This window comes from Neovison vison, chromosome 5 (assembly GCF_020171115.1).
Source record: "Neovison vison isolate M4711 chromosome 5, ASM_NN_V1, whole genome shotgun sequence".
NCBI lineage: Eukaryota > Metazoa > Chordata > Mammalia > Carnivora > Mustelidae > Neogale > Neogale vison.
Genome location: NC_058095.1, coordinates 99,882,093 through 99,900,217, shown reverse-complemented (window position 1 = coordinate 99,900,217; position 18,125 = coordinate 99,882,093). Strand labels below are relative to the sequence as shown.

At 37.0% G+C, this 18,125-nt stretch overlaps 1 protein-coding gene across 1 annotated transcript in view; it reads left to right on the top strand.

Annotated features, from left to right (window-relative positions):
• The window catches only part of LOC122907435 (spermatogenesis- and oogenesis-specific basic helix-loop-helix-containing protein 2-like), a 114,953-nt gene extending 97,388 nt beyond the window's left edge, over positions 1-17,565 (top strand). The window contains 5 exon segments of the mRNA XM_044250296.1: positions 9,232-9,379; positions 9,529-9,620; positions 10,519-10,640; positions 15,606-15,862; positions 17,545-17,565. Coding sequence (XP_044106231.1) covers positions 9,232-9,379; positions 9,529-9,620; positions 10,519-10,640; positions 15,606-15,862; positions 17,545-17,565 — 640 coding nt within the window.
• Positions 17,566-18,125: the final 560 nt, after the last annotated feature.

Genomic DNA, 18,125 nt, shown 5'->3' with positions numbered 1-18,125 from the left:
TTGAGACCCACATTGGGGGGGGGGTTTCTGCTCAGCAGGAAGCCTGCTTCCCTTCCTCTATCTCTGCCTGCCTCTCTGCCTACTTGTGATTTCTGTCATCAAATAAATAATTAAAATCTTTAAAAAGTTAAAAAAAAAGAATGTGTATGATAAATTTTATTGTAAGCCATTTTTATTCATATATCCAAAATTTTCATAACTAACATCTAGAATTAAATTTATTTAATCAGCTGAGCCACCCAGGTGCCCATCTTTTCTCTTCTAATAAAAGTGTTTAAAACTCTAAATTTCTACTTATAAAAGTTTTTTCTTATAAGTGCTTTAGCTGCATCTCACAAATTTTGAATAAATGAGATTTTCACTATCCTTTAGTTCCTTTAGTTCAAAATGTTTTTCACATATCCCTTGTATTTTTTTCTTTGATCACTGATTATTTAGAAGTGTGTAATTTGATCTCCAAGTGTTTGGAGATTTTCCAGTATTGAGCGGGAAAGGGAGCAGGAGACTCCCCTCTGAGCAGGGAGCCAGATGCAGGGCTCAGTCCCAGGACCTGAGATCATGACTTGAGCTGAAGGCAGAGGATTAACCTACTGAGCCATCCAAGTGCCCCAGTTGCCTGTCTTCTTAATGAATTGACCATTTATCATTAAGAAATTATAAACTCTAATTATCTATGCTAATACTGCATCTTAAAATCTACATTTATATTCATATAGCTTTTATATGAAAGCATGTTTCTTTATAACTGAAATATGTCTTTATATTTAAAGAGTACCTCTTGTAAACAGCATCTAGTTGAATCTTATTTTCCTTTTTAATTTGCCCATTCTTTTTTATTTTTTTAAAGATTTTATTTATTTATTTGACAGAGAGAGCCACAGTGAGAAAGGGAACACCAGCAGGGGGAGTGGGAGAGGGAGAAGCAGGCTTCCCACTGAGCCGGGAGCCCAAAATGGGGCTCCATCCTAGGACCCGGGGATCATGACCTGAGCCCAAGGCAGACGCTTAATGACTGAGCCACCCAGGCATCCTAATTTGCCCATTCTGACAATCTCTGCTCTTCAATTGAAATGTTTATTTGATTTACATATAATATAATTATTTATTAAGTTTGACTTTAGGTTCATGATTTTTCTATTTGTTTTCACTAGTTCTATCTGTTTTATTTTCCTTTTTTCCCCTCATTGGCTGCCTTCTTTTGGATTAGTCAAGTGTGTTTTGCTTTCCTTTTTATCTCCTCTATTGACTTTTGAACTAAAATTATTATTCTTAATAATTAATTAAAATTAATAATTTAATGTTGCTCTAGGGTTATAATATGCATCCTTAACTTACCGTAGCCTACCTTGATTTGACATTATGACACTTAATATACAATAGTGTTTTTCTATTTACCTTCTATTTTTGTTATTGTTGTCACATATTTTACTTTTACATAACTTATCAACCTACATTTTTATTATTTTGCTCCAAAGTCTAAGCTGTTTTTCCAGTTATCTTTTGCTATGTAACACATTGCCCTAAAACTTGGTAGCTTCGAACAACAGCCTCTTCATCATATCTTAAATTTTATGGATTATCAATTTTAGTAAAGCTTGATACTGTGATTCTTCTCTACATGGTGTTTACTGTAGTGTTTAGCTGGCAAATCGCCTGTCCAGAGTGCCCAGCCAGCTTCATCCACATGAGTAGTCTCTTGGTGGGGGGTGGTTGAGATGTTGGGCACAGATGGGTTGCTCTCTTTCCCTGTAGTCCCAGCACCTCCCCACATGGTCTCTCCAGCAAGCTAGCCAGAGGTCTTCCCTAATGGCTTAGGGTTTAATGAGACCGTGTAGAAGTTATGGTTTCCCAAATGCTGGTCCTAGAACTGTTGTAGTCACTTCACTGGGCATCTTTTGATTAAAGCAGGCCCAGGCCAGCAGAGATTCAAGGGGAGGGGAAACAGACCCTACAAATTTATTGAAGAAGTGGTAAATAATTTTCAGTCATTTTAACCTGTAACTATTGTTTTTTTTTCTTTTAGCGCAAATTTTAGATTGATCGATTGATTGATTTTAGTAAAAACATTAACTTTACTATTTACAGGGTTATTTTTGAGTGGCAAAAATTCTTTTTGTGTTTTTTCTGTATTACCTTGTTTTTTCCTCCTCTGTATTCTCCCATTCAGGCTTGGCTGCCACAATCAGACAGGTAGAAAGTATGAGAACGCTTTGTTCTTGCATCTGTGGTAGAAACCTCAGCAGCAGACATAACTGCTCCAGAACTGTCAGAAGCCTACTTTTGGGTTTTAAGATATTAATAAATTAGAAATAGATCAGCCTTTTAGGTATGCTACCATACTTATTATATCTGACACCCACCACTTCTTTGTGTAAATCATACTTCATCAGGTATTATTTCCTAACAGTAAATCATGAAATAAGGTACTTTCACAAAAAAGATGACTCGGAGATTTTTGACACCAGCAGACCTGCAGGGTAAGAGATCTAAAGGATATTCCTTATGCTAAATGGAAATGATAACAAATGGAAACTTGGATCTTTAGGAAGGGCTGAATAGAATCAGAAATGATAAATATGTGAATAAATATTAGAAAACAGACATTTTTCCTCTATATTTATATAAAATGCTTCAGACTGTTATAAGTAAAAATTACAGCATTACATTATGTGACTGGTAATACAGCTGACTCTTAAACAACACAAGGGTTAGGGGCACTGATAGCTGTGCAATCAAAAATTTGTGTATAACTTTTGACTCCCCCCAAAACTTTTAGTTACTAATAGCATACTAGTGACTTACCAATAACATGAACAGTTGATTAACACATGGTTTATATTATATATAATATATATTCCATACTATATTCTCATAATAAAGTAAGCTAAACAAAAGAAAAATATTATTAATAAAATCATAAGAAGGATAAGATACATTTAAGGTTATACTGTATTTACTGAAAAAAAATCTGTGTATAAATGGACCCATGCAGTTCAAACCCATGTTGTTCAGGGATCTACTGTTCATATAGATGTAGTACATATGACAACTATAGCATGAAGGATGAGTGGGGCAAAGGTACTTACATGATTACAGCATTCATGTATTTTAAGGGATGTCATAAAATTTTAACTCTAAATAGACTGTAAAAAGTTATATATTGTAATCCCTAGGACAACCCTAGGCCAACAAAGAGATATGCATAAGACAGCTTTGAAGCCATTAAACAAATTAAAATTGACTTTTAAAAATGATTCAAAAAGAAGACAAGAAAGGATGAACAGAAGAACAAAAAAGCCAAAGAAACTACAGGGGAAAAAAATCATAAAACAGTAGACCATTACCCACATATAGTCAACTTATAGCACAGATTGTCTGAATGGATAAACAAACAAAAAAAAAAAACAAGATCCATCTATCTGTTGTCTACTATAAATCTAAAGACACAGTAAGGTAATTAAATAGAAAAATATATACTGTGAAATAAATGTATAAGAAGACCAGACTGGTTACATTAATACCAAATAAAGTAGACTTCAAGGCAACCAGTATCACTTGAAGTGAAGGGCAGCTTTTCATAATGATGAAAGAATCGGCTTATCAGAATGATGTAACAGTCACAAATAGTGTGTGACTATGTAATAACAATAGTTCACAGCATTAAAGATACAAATATCAGTAAGCATTATCGGAGATTTTACATCCCTCTCTCAGCAATTGATACAGGAGCTGGACACAAAAATCAGTAAGATTTAGAAGCTGTGAACACTTTTAATCACCTTGATCTAGGAGATATTTATAGAACATTACATACAGCAACTGCAGCAGAATACACATTATTTTCAAAGGCATATGGTACATTCACTTAGATGAAGTGTATGCTGGGGGATATAATATGTTTTGATACATTTAGAAGAGTTGAATTCAGGAGTATATTTGCTGACCACAAGGAAGTTAAGTTAAAAATCAGTAAGAATTAGATATAAAGGAAAATCTCAAATATTTGAAAGTTTAAAAATGTACTCCTAAATAATCCATGGGTAAAAGAAAACTATCATACAAAAAAATTAGAAAATATTGCAAACTGAATGGTGGTAAGAAGAGAATATTTCAAAATGTGCAAGATGCAGCTAAAGCAAAGATTATGGAAAAACACTATAGCTTTAAATGCTTATATTAGAAAAGACAAAAGGTCTAAAAATCAATGACCTAAGAGTTCATTTTAAGGAGCTAGAAAAAGTAAAATAAATTAAATCCACAGTAAGAAAAAAAAATACAGATTAGAAAGAAAGAAGCCAAACTTTCTTATTTATAGATAGCATTGTTCGTGTGTGAAGTCCTAAGACACGTATAAAACAACCTCTAGAACCAAAAGATTAATATAGCAAGGTTACAGGACATAAACTTACAAAAATTAATTTTTTTCTATATAAGCAACAAACAATTAGAAAATGAAAATTAGGGACACCTGGGTGGCTCAGTTGGTTAAGTGTCTGACTCTTGGTTTTGACTCAGGTCATGATCTCAGGGTCATGAGAGTGAGCCCTGCCCTGGGCTCCCTGCTCAGCAGGAAGTCTGTTTGAGATTCTTTCCCCCTGCTAACCCTACTGCTCCTCCCCCCACTTGCATTCTCTCTCTCTCTTTCTCTCAAACAAATAAATAAAATCTTAAAAAAAAAAGAAAATTAAAATGAAAAATAATTACATTTATAAATGAGCAAAAAAGCCTTATAATACTTGGGGAAAAACATGCAAAAGACACAAAGGATTATACATTGATCACTCAAAATATTGCCGTGAGAAACTAAGGAAAGCCTAAATCATGCATTATACCATAACTACAAATTGAAAGAATCATTATTGTTAAGATGTTAGTTCTTACCAAATTGAAATATAACTTTATTCAAATATAAATCATAATTCCAGTAGGATTTTTTTTGGTAAAAATTGGCAATCTGATTAAAAATGAAAAAGACCTAGAATATAAAAGGACTTAGAATAAAGCAGTCTTGAAAAAGTACAATAGGGGTGCCTGGGTGGCTTAGTGGGTTAAGCCGCTGCCTTTGGCTCAGGTCATGATCTCAGGGTCCTGGGATCGAGTCCCGCATCAGGCTCTCTACTCAGCAGGGACCCTGCTTCCCTCTCTCTCTCTCTGCCTGCCTCTCCATCTACTTGTGATTTCTCTCTGTCAAATAAATAAATAAAATCTTTAAAAAAAAAAGTACAATAAAATTGGAAGAAACTGACTTTAAGACTATATACAGCTACAGTAACCAGCATGTCACTGTCATAAAGGTTGACCAAAAGATCAATGGAATATAATATCCCAATACTGGATCCACACATTTGTATTCATTTGATTTTCAGTAAATCACCAGAACAAACTTATTGGGAAATGAAAGTCTTTTCTATAAATGGTGTTGGAATATCTGGATATCCAAATGGAAAAACAATGAACCTTGACCCCTTATTCATACCATATAAAAATTAATTCAAGATGGAGCATAGACAGATCTATACTATAAAGCTAAAATTATAAAGCTTCTAAAACAGCACTGTTTAATAGAACTTTCTGCAATGTTAGGACTGTCCTGTATCTGTTATTTTCCATTGAAGTAGCTGCTAGTCATATGTAGTTGTTGGGTATTTGAAATGTGTCTATTGTAACAGGAAGTTAATTTTAAATTTTATTTAATTTTAGCTAGTTTATATTTATTTAACTAATGTCTATATTTGTCTATATAAACCAGTTTAATGGACTGTATTGGATAGGAAATTTCTAGAAGAAAGTGTAGGAAAATATCTTCACAAGCTGAGGGTGGGCAGCTATTCCTTAAACATAGAAAGCAATAATGATAAAAGAAAGAGATGAATTAGACTCATCAAAATATAAAACTTTTGCTATCTAAACACACCACTAAGAAAATAAATAGGCAAACCATAGACTGGGAGAAAATATTTGCAAAACAAGTATGCTGACAAAATTCTGGTATTATAGAGAATACAGAACTCCTAAAGCTCAATACCAAAAAGATGCAATCCAGTTAAAATGGGGATAAAATACTTGAACAGACATTGCAAAAAGGAAAATATACAAGGGCCCAATAAGCACTAAAAACAAAACAAAACAAAAAAAAACCCGAATGCTCAACATAATTTTTTGTCACGGAAATGCAAATTAAAGTACAAGGTACTACCGTATACTACTCAGAAAGGCCAAAATGCTAAAATTAAAACTACTGACAATATTAAATGTTGTCAAGGTTTTGGAACAACAGGAACCCTCATACAGTGATGATGAGAGTGTACAATAGTACTATTTTGGGAAAAGTTCTGCCAGTTTCTTATAGATTTAAAAAATTAACCTATTAATTCTATTCCTACATTTGTTCCCAGAGAAATAAAAACATACATTCACAAAAGATGTACAGAATGATCTAGCAATTTTCTACATAAATGACCAAAACCTGGAAATAGTTTATCAGTAAGAGAATGGATAATAAGCTGTGGGTATTTATATTATGGAATTTATTATGGTATTTATATTATGGAATACTACTGCTCAATAAAAAGAAACAGACCACTGATAACAAACAGCCACATGGACAAATCTCAAAATTATCATGTTTAGTGAAAGAAATCGTACATAGGGGCACCTAGGTGGCTCAGTGGGTTAGGACCTCTGCCTTCGGCTCGGCTCATGATCCCAGAGTCCTGCGATCGAGCCCCACATTGGGCTCTCTGCTTGGCAGGGAGCCTGCTTCCCTTCCTCTCTCTTTGCCTGCCTCTCTGCCTATTTGTGATCTCTGTCAAGTAAATGAATGAAATATTTAAAAAAAAAAAAAAAGTCGTACAAAAAACATGCTGTAAGCTTTGATTTATATGAAGTTCAAAGAGAAGTGAAACTCATGGGGGATGGAAAATAACAGAAACTTTTATTATCCCTTTTGAAAGATAAGATTGGGAAGTGGCATAAGGAGCTTTCTGGAGTTGTGATAATGGTAATTAGGGTTTTTGTTACATAGTTTTGTGCAGTTGTCAAAACTTACAGAATGGTACCCTGAAGACTTGTGTATTTTGTGTAACTTTTATTTGAAAATAAAATAATTCTAACTAATGATATGTTTAAGACGTTAGTGCCTTAAGTTTACAATTTACTTTGGGATGCTTCAGTATAATACAATGGATTGATGCGTGGCCAGTGGGATGAGTCATACACAACAAAGCAAGGACAGTCTGTGTTCTTTATAGATTCTAGGTAGGTGCAATACAGACATGTTCTCTGCACAAATTTCTTCTTTCAATTTTTAAGAATTAAAATCCTAAATTCTTTCAGTCTTTCTGTGTGTTTGAACATTTTCCTAATGAACAATGGAAAAAATATCTACTATGATTTTTTAAGTAAAAAAGTGACTTGCACCCAGCACAAGTATTTGGGAAATATAAAAAATAAAAGGAAATAATAATATTTTCCATAACCCAGCCATCCAGAAATAACTATTACTTGATGGTATCACTTTCAAGTATTTTTCTGTGCTTTATTTTTACTTTAATGTTTATGTTCATATTTTATATACTGCCTTATATTTTATACTTGTACCCTATAAAATATTGTTTTTCCCTAATAAGATTTATAGTTTTTCATTTCCACTACCAGATAATATTCAACGGTTAGTATACTATAGCTTACCTATGTATCCTATGTATCCTTCTATTTTGTGTGTTTATGTTGTTTTTTTCTATCTTATTAATATACTGCTATCATGGATATCATTTTGCAAATTTTGCAAAAAGTTTATTCTGTGTTTTGGGTCCTTATAAGTGCGAGTACCATGTCAAGGGGTATGAAAATTTCAAGTCCCTTCATACACATTGTCAAATTGTTGCCATTTTTCCTAGACTAGTCCCTGAGACACCTCTATAGAACCCTCAAGCTGCTCAAAGCCCAATTAAAACACCACTGACCTAGAATATTTGAGTTATTCACAGGCTATGTATCAACTTGAATTTTTCTCCTTATGGTAGCAGATCAGGTTTATTTATTTATTTATTATAATTTTTAATTTTTTAAATTAACATATAATTTTTAAATTTTTTAAATTTTTTAAATTAACATATACTTATTAGCTTCAGGGGTACAGGTCTGTGAATTGCCAGGTTTACACACTCAAATTTATTTTTTTTTAAATTTATTTTTTTTTAGAGAGACAGAGAGAGCATGTGCACACCCATGCAAATGGGAGAGGTAGAGGGAAAGAGAGAACCCCTAGCGGACTTCCTGTGGAGCATGGAGCTCAATGCAATCTGGTCCCACAACACTGAGACCATGACCCCAATTGAAATCAAGAATTGGATGCTTAACTGACTGAGCTAGCCAGGTGCCCCAAATTGGGTTTTTTAAAAGGATTGATCGATTGATTGATTGATTGCCATTTTGAAGTTCAGAAGTTTTAGTGACTTGCCAAAAATTCCCGCTGGTTATTGACAGAGCCATCACTTGACCCTGTATATGTCACGGTGCTATTTAGAAAAAAACAGGTATTAATAATGTTGGTTAAGTGAACACATGCATAAATGAAGATACCAAAGTCTTAGATCAAAGCCTTAGATTTACATTTTCAGTGCATTTCCCTTCAGAACTATGAAAGACTTAGGTTATCAGGCAGATACCAACCTGAATGATGTTCTCATTTGCATACTGGTTTATTTGTACCTCATGTGAAGAAAGCAGCTTTCTGATTTTTCTTTGGCTCAGAACACAGAATTACATGTAACATACATGTAATTACAAGATGCTCGTTGATCTCTTGTTGGAAATGTGGTCCAGGTCACAGTGACATGAATATCTCCTGACTTGTCTTTGTCCGCTAGGCTTCTAGTGTGAATCACAAAAGCACTAATGCAGAGCATGCCACTCCCTCCTCTGCGGGAGGGTGCCCTGCATGGGGTCATCCCACAGAGTGCAGCAGGCCTGGGGCAAGGGAACTGGGGCCACCATCAGCACAGGCACTGTACTTGGCAGCAGTGTGAGCAGACACCCCAGGAAGCTGTGGTTCCAGGGGCTGCTGAGGCTGCTGTCTTATGGGAACACGGCCTTTCTGTGAAACAGAGACTAGATGGGGAGGGAGGCAGTTCCTCTGTAAACATACCCAGGAGCAAGGCTTGTTTGTCCTTATGTACAAGGTAGAAAACGAGACTAATTTTTCCTTATTCACTACAATTCTCTGCTCAGAGAACGAATCAAGTATTGCTGTGAGCAGCTGCGTACTCTGTTGCCGTATGTAAAGGGAAGAAAGAATGACTCGGCTTCGATTCTTGAGGCAACGGTTGATTATGTGAAGTACATCCGGGAGAAAATCCCCCCAGCCATTATGGGCCAGGTATTTGACTCCAAGCCCTTGAATTTTATCCTCACACACAGTGCTTTAAAGCCACAGTTTTATTTCTTATAATTAGAAATGTATATGTGTTTGTGTATATGAAAAAGTGTCTGTGTCTAAATAGATTGCGCACTTTCTCTCCCTCTCAGATTACGGACATACTTCAGAGCAATCGGAGGTTTTGTAAGAAGCAGCAGATGTCCGTCCAGCTATCCCTCCCAGGCACGATCACGGCACAAAGGTATGATGAGGGCTCTTGTGAATTGGAAGTTGGTTTGTTAGTTTCCTCAGATGCAAACATTAGAGGGATTGTATACAGGCACTGAACCCCCCCTCCCATAACGAAAACTCAAGTATTTATTATGAATCCGTGAACTTGGAGCTCCTGGGTGGCTCAATCAGTTAAACGTCCAACTCTTGATTTCAGCTCAGGTCATCATCTCAGGGCTGTGAGATCAAGCCCAGTGTGGGATCCCATGCTGGGCATGGAGTGTGCTTAAGATTCTCTCCCTCTCCCTCTGTCCTTCCTCCACTGCCCCGGTACCTCCCCACATGTCTGCACTCTGTCTCTCAAGAAAAAAAAAAAAAAATCAGTGAACTTTTCCCATTGCCATTGTGTGTCATTTAGTCACAATGATAAAATATGTAATATTCTCAGCCCCATGATCCTTTCATCATTTGACTCCCTCTTATTTCTTTTCTTGTTAATTCTCAAGATCTTAAAATAAGGCTTTATCAGTAGTGATGGTCATGCCTGGCAGATGGACAGAGGCAGGATGCATTCTAGCATTCCTCTGTCACAGGAGGTCATGGGCCCTGAAGCCGTCCGGACCTATTTCAGTTGGGAGTTTTTAAAGAATTTGCTAGTACAAAATGTGACATGCCAAATGAATACTTTCTTATATTAATTTATTAGAATATATAAACAAATGAAAACTGTAAAACAAATCATTCCTCCACATCCTAAACTATCATCATGTACCTGTTCAACCATTTGTTCCTATGCCAAAATTATTCATAGTGCAGGCTCTGTGTATTTAGAACATGAATGATAGAACAATTGAACTCAGCAGTGTTCATGTAGTCTTCCTTGAGAATTGTATAAGGTGTTTTTTGGCTTTTTTTCCTGTCCTTTTAAGGGAAAATGGTGTGTTGACAAGCACTTATTCACCTGTGAGAGGGATCAGATTCCTGACTAATAAGTGCTTGAATGTGTACTCTGTTCCTGCCTCAGGGGGCTCCTTGGATGAAGCTGTGAAAGGTGAGCTCCCCCTGAAACCCTTGTGGTTGTAGTATCCTTGGCTTATGTGGTGTCCTGGGCACCCTTGCACTCCTCTGCATTCATTGCTGTAGCCAGGGAAAGGAGTGTCACTAGATGATTACACCACGAGTCCTTCTGGTATACCTGCTTGAAGTACAAAAGATGGCCACAGGCATTTTTATGGTTTTATTTCAGAAATAGGACTTAAAATTGACCATCATTCCCAGAAAGCTCATCTTCTTTTTATTGGGGAATAATTGACATATAACATTATATATATATATATATATATATATATATATATATATATATATATATAATATTAGCTTCAGGTATACAACATGATTTGTTATGTATACACCTTGCGAAATGGTCACCACTATAAGCTGAACATCTGTCAACAAGATTACAATATTTTTTCTTATAACTTTTAAGATCTAGTCTCTTAGCAACCTTCAAATATGCAGCATAGCATTATTAATTATAATCATCATGCTGTACACTCTATCACCATGACTGTTGTATTCTGTAACTGCAAGTTTTATACCTTTTGACTGGTTTCACCCATTTCATCCAGCCCCCCAGCCACCAGTCTGTTCTCTGTATCTATGAGCTCAATATTGATATGTTTGTTTGTTTTTTGAGATTCTATATATAAATGAGATCATACAGTATTTGTCTTTCTCTGTCTGACTGATTTCACAAAGCGTAATGCCCTCAAGGTCCACTTATATTGTCATAAATGGCAAGATCTCATTCTTTTTTATGTGCGTGTATTTATATATCTATATCTATCATATTTTCTTTATCCATTTATCCATCGATGGATACTTGGGTTGTTCCTGGCTCTTGTCAGTAATGCTGCAATGAACATAGAGATGCCTATATCTTTTTGAGTTAGCATTTTCATTTTCTTTGGATAAATACCCAGGGATAGGATTGTTGGATCATATAGTAGCATTATTTTAATTTTTTTTTAGGAACCTCCATACTGTTTTCCATAGTTGCTGAATCAATTTACATTCCCACCAAGAGGCACAAGTACATATCCTCACCAACACTGATTATTTCTTGTCTTTTTGATGATAGCCATTCTAATAGGTGCGAGGTAATATCTTGTGGTTTTGATTTATATTTCTCTGGTGATTAATGATGTTGGGCATCTTTTCATGTACCCATTGGCCATTTGTATGTCTTCTTAGGAAAAATGCCTATTTCGATCCTCTGCCCATGTTTAAATCAGTTTGTTTCTTTGCTATTAACTTATAGTAGTTCTTCATATATTTTGGATATTAACCCCTTTTCAGATATAGGACTTGCAAATATCATTTTCAAGACCAACATCAAGGAGCTTACCCACTATTTTTTTCTAGGAGTTTTATGGTTTCAGGTTTTATGTTTAAGTCTTTAATGTATTTTAAATTAATTTTTGTGTATGGTGTAAGATAGGCATCCAGTTTCCTTCTTTTGCATGTGACTGTCCAGTAAAAAGCTTGTCTTTCTGATAGATGAGAAGCACATTGGTGACTTTACTACATGAATAGAACCTAAAGGAAAGGGAAGGACTCACACTAATTGAGTACTAACTATGTACTGAGCATTTAACATATCAACCTTTTTCCTCCTTCACATCTTTGCTTAAATTGCTTAAATGCTACCTTCTCAGTGAGTCTCAACTGCTCAACCAAAACTGCGTACTTTCCAGCATCATATAACACATGTTACTGATTATCCACTTTCGTTACTGTATTTTTTTCATAGCACTTATTTCCTGCTAATATTCTTTATTTGGATTTGTTCTCATAGCCTGTCTTCTCCGTAAGAAGAGATATCAACTCCATGAAGGCAGGAAATTGTTTTTGCTTCTTTTGTTTATTGCTGTATTTCTTTCTTTCTTTCTTTCTTTCTTTCTTTCTTTCTTTCTTTTTTTAATCTATTTATTTGACAGAGAGAGAGATCACAAGTAGGCAGAGAGTAGGGAGAGGGAGAAGCAGGCTCCCCACTGAGCAGAGAGCCTGTTGCGGGGCTCAATCCCAGGACCCTGAGATCATGACCTGATCTTAACCCACTGAGCCACCCAGGCACCCATTTTGCTGTATTTCTAGTACCTAGAACACTGACCAGCCTGCAGCTGGTACTCAGGAAACCTTCATCAGATGAGTATTTCTTCTGAAACAAATGTTTACCCACTGTGAGGCATTTTGTTATTTGGGTTATAAAGTCTGGGCATGCCCCTGTACTTGTAGAAATAAGAAGATGCAAAAAAGCAGAGCCAGTGTAAAAGAACACAGCTACCAGTCTGTGCTTTTTTTATTCCTGACGGTTACTTTTCATTGAGAAACCAGCAAGGCCCTGAGATCCTAATCTTCATGTTGGATGCTAGATGATGGGACACCGTGACCTACCTTTTCAGTGCCTGAGGCTGAGGTCACTCTTTTGCGGACTTCCTTGAAGGGATTCTTCTCACTTACCTCAGCACCTTCCCTGTACTGGGGATGTCCTTTTCATACTCTACCTGGGGGAACTCCCTGTTCATCCCTTAGTTCTCAGCTCAAATGTACCTGCTTGAAAGGTGGGAGCACAGGGACAAACAAGATGCATTCTTCTTATGGAGCTGGTGAATTAGTAGCAGAGAGAGACACAAAAGCACAATACGATTCCTATAGTGTTTGAAATAATGTGGTAGAGGGCACGATATGTAGACATAGTAAACGCCACAGGAACAAGTGATGTTACTAGGGATGGTGACTAAAGTCAAAAGGACAAAGAGGCCAAAATTAGAACATAACTCCCTTGTTCTAAAAATCAGATAAGGGGCACCTGGTGGCTCAGTCCTTAAGTGGCTGCCTTCAGCTCAGGTCATGATCCCAGGGTCTTGGCATCGAGTCCCGAATTGGGCTGCCTGCTCAGCAGGAAACTTGCTTCTCCCTCTCCCACTCCCCCTGCTTGTGTTCCCTCTCTCACTGTGTCTCTCTCTGTCAAATAAATAAATAAAATCTTTAAAAAAAATCAGATAAGATTCAGGGTGTTTTATTAGTCCATTTAGACCCTTCTGACTTGGGGCAGAGTGGAGAAGAAGCAAAAAAGGGTAGCCATGAGCCATGGTTAATCTACTTCAAGTATTTGTGGCTTAATATCACCCAGAATGATCAAATCAGCACAGATTAAATCAGAAAAAGGCCAGGCCACAGGCATATATGCCTGTCAGTGTTACTTCTTGGACATGCAATGCTTACGTCTGTGTTCTCATTATTTATATTCTGCAGAAAGTCTGAAACACTGTTTTCCCGGTGGTAGGTTCTGGCCTCTCTGTGCCCCAGCATCTCTCAGTTTTCATCACCTAAAGCAGCTGTTCCTGGGAAGACACACAGATACTAGGATCATAGACTTGTTCAGGCTGGGGAATACCTTGAAAGTCATTGAGTCAGACTCCCCCAACCCCATTTTAATTTTATTTATATACAGTTTTCTATTTGGAAAGCATTATTAGTCCTCAACGAGCCCAGCTAAAATAATCACTGTTCATTTTTAATGTATTTCCTTCAAGTCTTTTACTATGTATATTTTTCTACAGTAGTACTCATATTGGACACCCAATTTTGTTGCCTTCTTTTACTTAACACTGTGTCATATGGGGTGCCTAGGTGGCTCAGTGGGTTAAAGCTTCTGCCTTCAGCTCATGTCATGATCTTAGGGTCCTGGGATGGAGCTCCACATCGGGTTCTCTGCTCCATGGGAAACCTGCTTCATCTTCTCTCTCTCTGCCTGCCTCTCTGCTTACTTGTGATCTGTCTGTCAAATAAATAAATAAAATCTACAAAAAAAATTTTGTTAAAAAAAAAACTGTGTCATATATACTTTAATATTTCTTTTATAGCCCTTACCACCATTTTAATGGTTTTAATGTTTTATCAAATAATTTCTAGAAAAATCTCAGCCACCCTCCAATTGCCACATTTAGTATTTGTAGTTTTATGGGGAGAGTAATTCTACATATACTATGAAAGGAAATATTTCCCCATACATAGATTTTTCTAATTTTGGATTTTTTCTTGGGCTGGATTCCTGGACATGTGTAATGAATAAGTTCAAGAATGTGAGCTCATTTGTAGCTCATAATGCAGTTTGCCAAATTGTTTTTGAAAGAGCACTGGAACTGTTGAGATCAGTTAAGTCCTCCAATGTCACTGTCACCAGTTAGGTCAGTAAATTGGAGGCCGGATAAGTGACATGGACACCTGAGGTCACCAGGTGTCTGCTCACATCTGGCTTTGTAACACAGAAGCGCTAACCCAGCTCAGTGTTTAGACTTTGCTATGCTACATTTACCTGTCCTTTCTATACATCTCTGTCCATATTTGCTGAAATGACCTTTCACAAACATTCTAGATACATTTGTATGCAAAGTGGACATAAAATTTCTTCACTTTCATTATTATCAATGTCCGATAGAAAATAAACAGGTATTCCCAATGTTGCTTCAGATTACATTGCTAACATTCAGGATATACTTTAAAATCTTCTTCTGCCTTCTAGTTACTATGCAGAATATAGGCATATAATTATACAACCCACTTCATTGATAGAAAATCGACCAAACTTTGTTACTGTTTGGAACATTCTACTTTGGAATGTTCCTTGGAACATTCTTCCTTGCTTCGTAGGGATGATAGGGATGGTCATGATTTTGATTATGATGAAAGCCACACCCACACACAGGCACAGAGATCTCATGCTCCTCGAAAATCTGTCTTCTGATGACACACTAACGCTGATTTATAGTATGTGTATTGTGCTAACTGCTACTACTTAAAAGTTCACTGTGTTTTTCCATCAGCATTGGCATGTAAGAGTAGTGTAAGTTTGTAGCATGAGGAAATGAAATAGAAGACTATTTCAAATACAGTAATTCCAAGTTACAGAGTTGTGAACACTGATGGATATTTGTTTTCTTTTTTATTAAAGGTCAGTCCAGCTCCACTTCAGAGAATGCAATTGGTGATGTGTATAAAACTCGAATTCCTGGCAAAGCCCTCTCCCTTAATTCCTTCCATGCTGTCAGATACTATTCTAAAGTCATCCCTTCCTATGATGCAGCTGCTGTAACAAATCAGAACATTTCAGTTCATTTTCCATCAGCTGTGCCCAGAGTCTCCAAGTTTCTTCCTCAGCATTGCAATGCTGTGCTGGGCCAGACGTGCACCACACATCCCAACTGTCTGGTAAGTTCACTGGGGTCTTCGGGCAGATTGGATTCTTTCATTCCAGTCATCAGGAGCCCCTGGCTTGCACTGTGTTGTTCACACTCTGCCCAGAAGTCTTAGACCAGGACCAGGTGTGCTTCACCCTGGCTCTCATTCCCAGGCTGCAGGGTTGGTGTCTAAATATCCAGGATCCACGAATCTGGATGGGGGCACTGCTGGTGTGAATTTAGGTGCCCAGATGATTTCCTCTAGAGCCCTGCCTTTAACCCCTCTTCTTCTAGGATACCACATCTCATTCAGCCTCACCTGCCTCACCCTCACCTGCTGCCCCCACCCCGCTCCCCCCTGCTGTTTATCTCTTCATCTGGCAGCAGTCATGCCCAGTGAAAATCTGATCTTCCAACACCCACGGGTCTGATTTCAGATCTCATACCACAGATATTTATGGAGCATCCCCTCGGTTCTAGCATTGTGCTAAGCACCAAGAATGAAGTGGATGCACAGGTGGGATCTCTGCCTGAGTGTCACAGGGAAGTAGATGTAGAAGCTAGTCATCGTGTTCCACACTGGGGCATGTAGGAGGAGCACCCTAGTATATATATAGTATAATCTAGAAGAAATACTATCTAAGCCAAGATCCAAAGAAAAAGAATTAGTCCAGTGGTCAGGAGTTGAGAGTGAGGAGGACAATAGCATTCTAGGCAGACAGATCAGTATATATAAACAGGGATGTCTTTTTTTTTTTTTAATGTTTCAAGTTTTTATTTAAATTCTAGTGAGTTATATAAGCAGTGGTATCTTTATTTTTTGGAAGAACTGTCCTGTTCTGGAAGAAGACCCAAACCAGATTGGCCCATTTTAAATGGACTTCTGATAACCTTAATAGAGTTGTTAATATTGTGCATATTGATAATATCTGCCATGCTTTGAGCACGCAATAAGAAATGTGCCAAACACCCTGTGTGCTTAGTGCGGATGCTCTAATGAATTCCTGATGTGACCCATTAAGGTAGGTGCTGTTATTATTTTCCATACGACATCTATAAAATGGGAATAATAGTGACCTTCCCAGAAAACATTTATGAGAAAAATATTTTTTAAATAATTACAAAGGAATTTTGAACTATGAGTTATCTACATATGTAATACTATTGCTAGCGAACATCAATATACCAACAGCAAAACCAGGGTAAATGAAAAGGAGATTGTAACTTTTTTATTTTTTTATTTTTTTTTGTTATCATTGACCTATACTTCTGTGTGTAGTTTTTGTTGGAGAATTGTTGTAAGACAATAATTACTTTTAATAACAATAAATAGCACCTATTTTATTTTATTTTATTTTATTTTTAAAGATTTTATTTATTTGTCAGAGAGAGGGAGAGAGAGCGAGCACAGGCAGACAGAGAGGCAGGCAGAGGCACAGGGAGAAGCAGGCTCCCTGCCGAGCAAGGAGCCCGACGCAGGACTCGATCCCAGGACACTGGGATCATGACCTGAGCCGAAGGCAGCTGCTTTAACCAACTGAGCCACCCAGGCGTCCCAATAGCACCTATTTTAATGGGTTTTTTTCACCTGAAGTTTTCACATGGTTTTATAAATCATTTTGTATGGCTTTAAGACGTACAAACTATATTTGTGACATTATGAGTCGGAACAGGCTGAGATTCAATTAATGTGGTTTTCTTTCCCCTTTGCAGCAACAGTTTTGGGCATATTAATAGCACATGTTTGAAATTCACACTCTAGACCACCTGTTGGGTGCAGTTTGACCGTACAGGAAGAACGGAACAAAGAAAGATCTTGAAAGCTACACCCAGAGACCTAATATCAAAAGCACTGTAAGGCTTCTGATAAATGTGCTAAAAGCTTCTGCAGACAGATAGCAAAAGTGCTAGCCACCCGCTTTCACTGCTCTTCATATGTACTTGGATCTCCCCAGCCAGAGCACTACAAGAACAAATGGCCTGGTGACCTAGACTTTTTTTTCCTCCAAAAAGATGCCACAATTTATGATCCACTTGATAAAATGAGAAGATTAGGGAAGTGCTTTGATACTCCGGCATCACCGAGTATAGATGTTGCAACCTGATCCTTATTTTTAGTATCACTGTGAATTACTGTCACACATCTCTAGGTGGTATCTTTCTAGATTTTTAGAGAGCTCCCTTTGTTATTCACCATCCAATCTAAAATAGTTTGAGAGAGGAGTTTACCTCCTCACTTGACTCCTAATGAGTAAATTGACGTGTTTGTTTCTGTATTTCACAATTCCATGAGT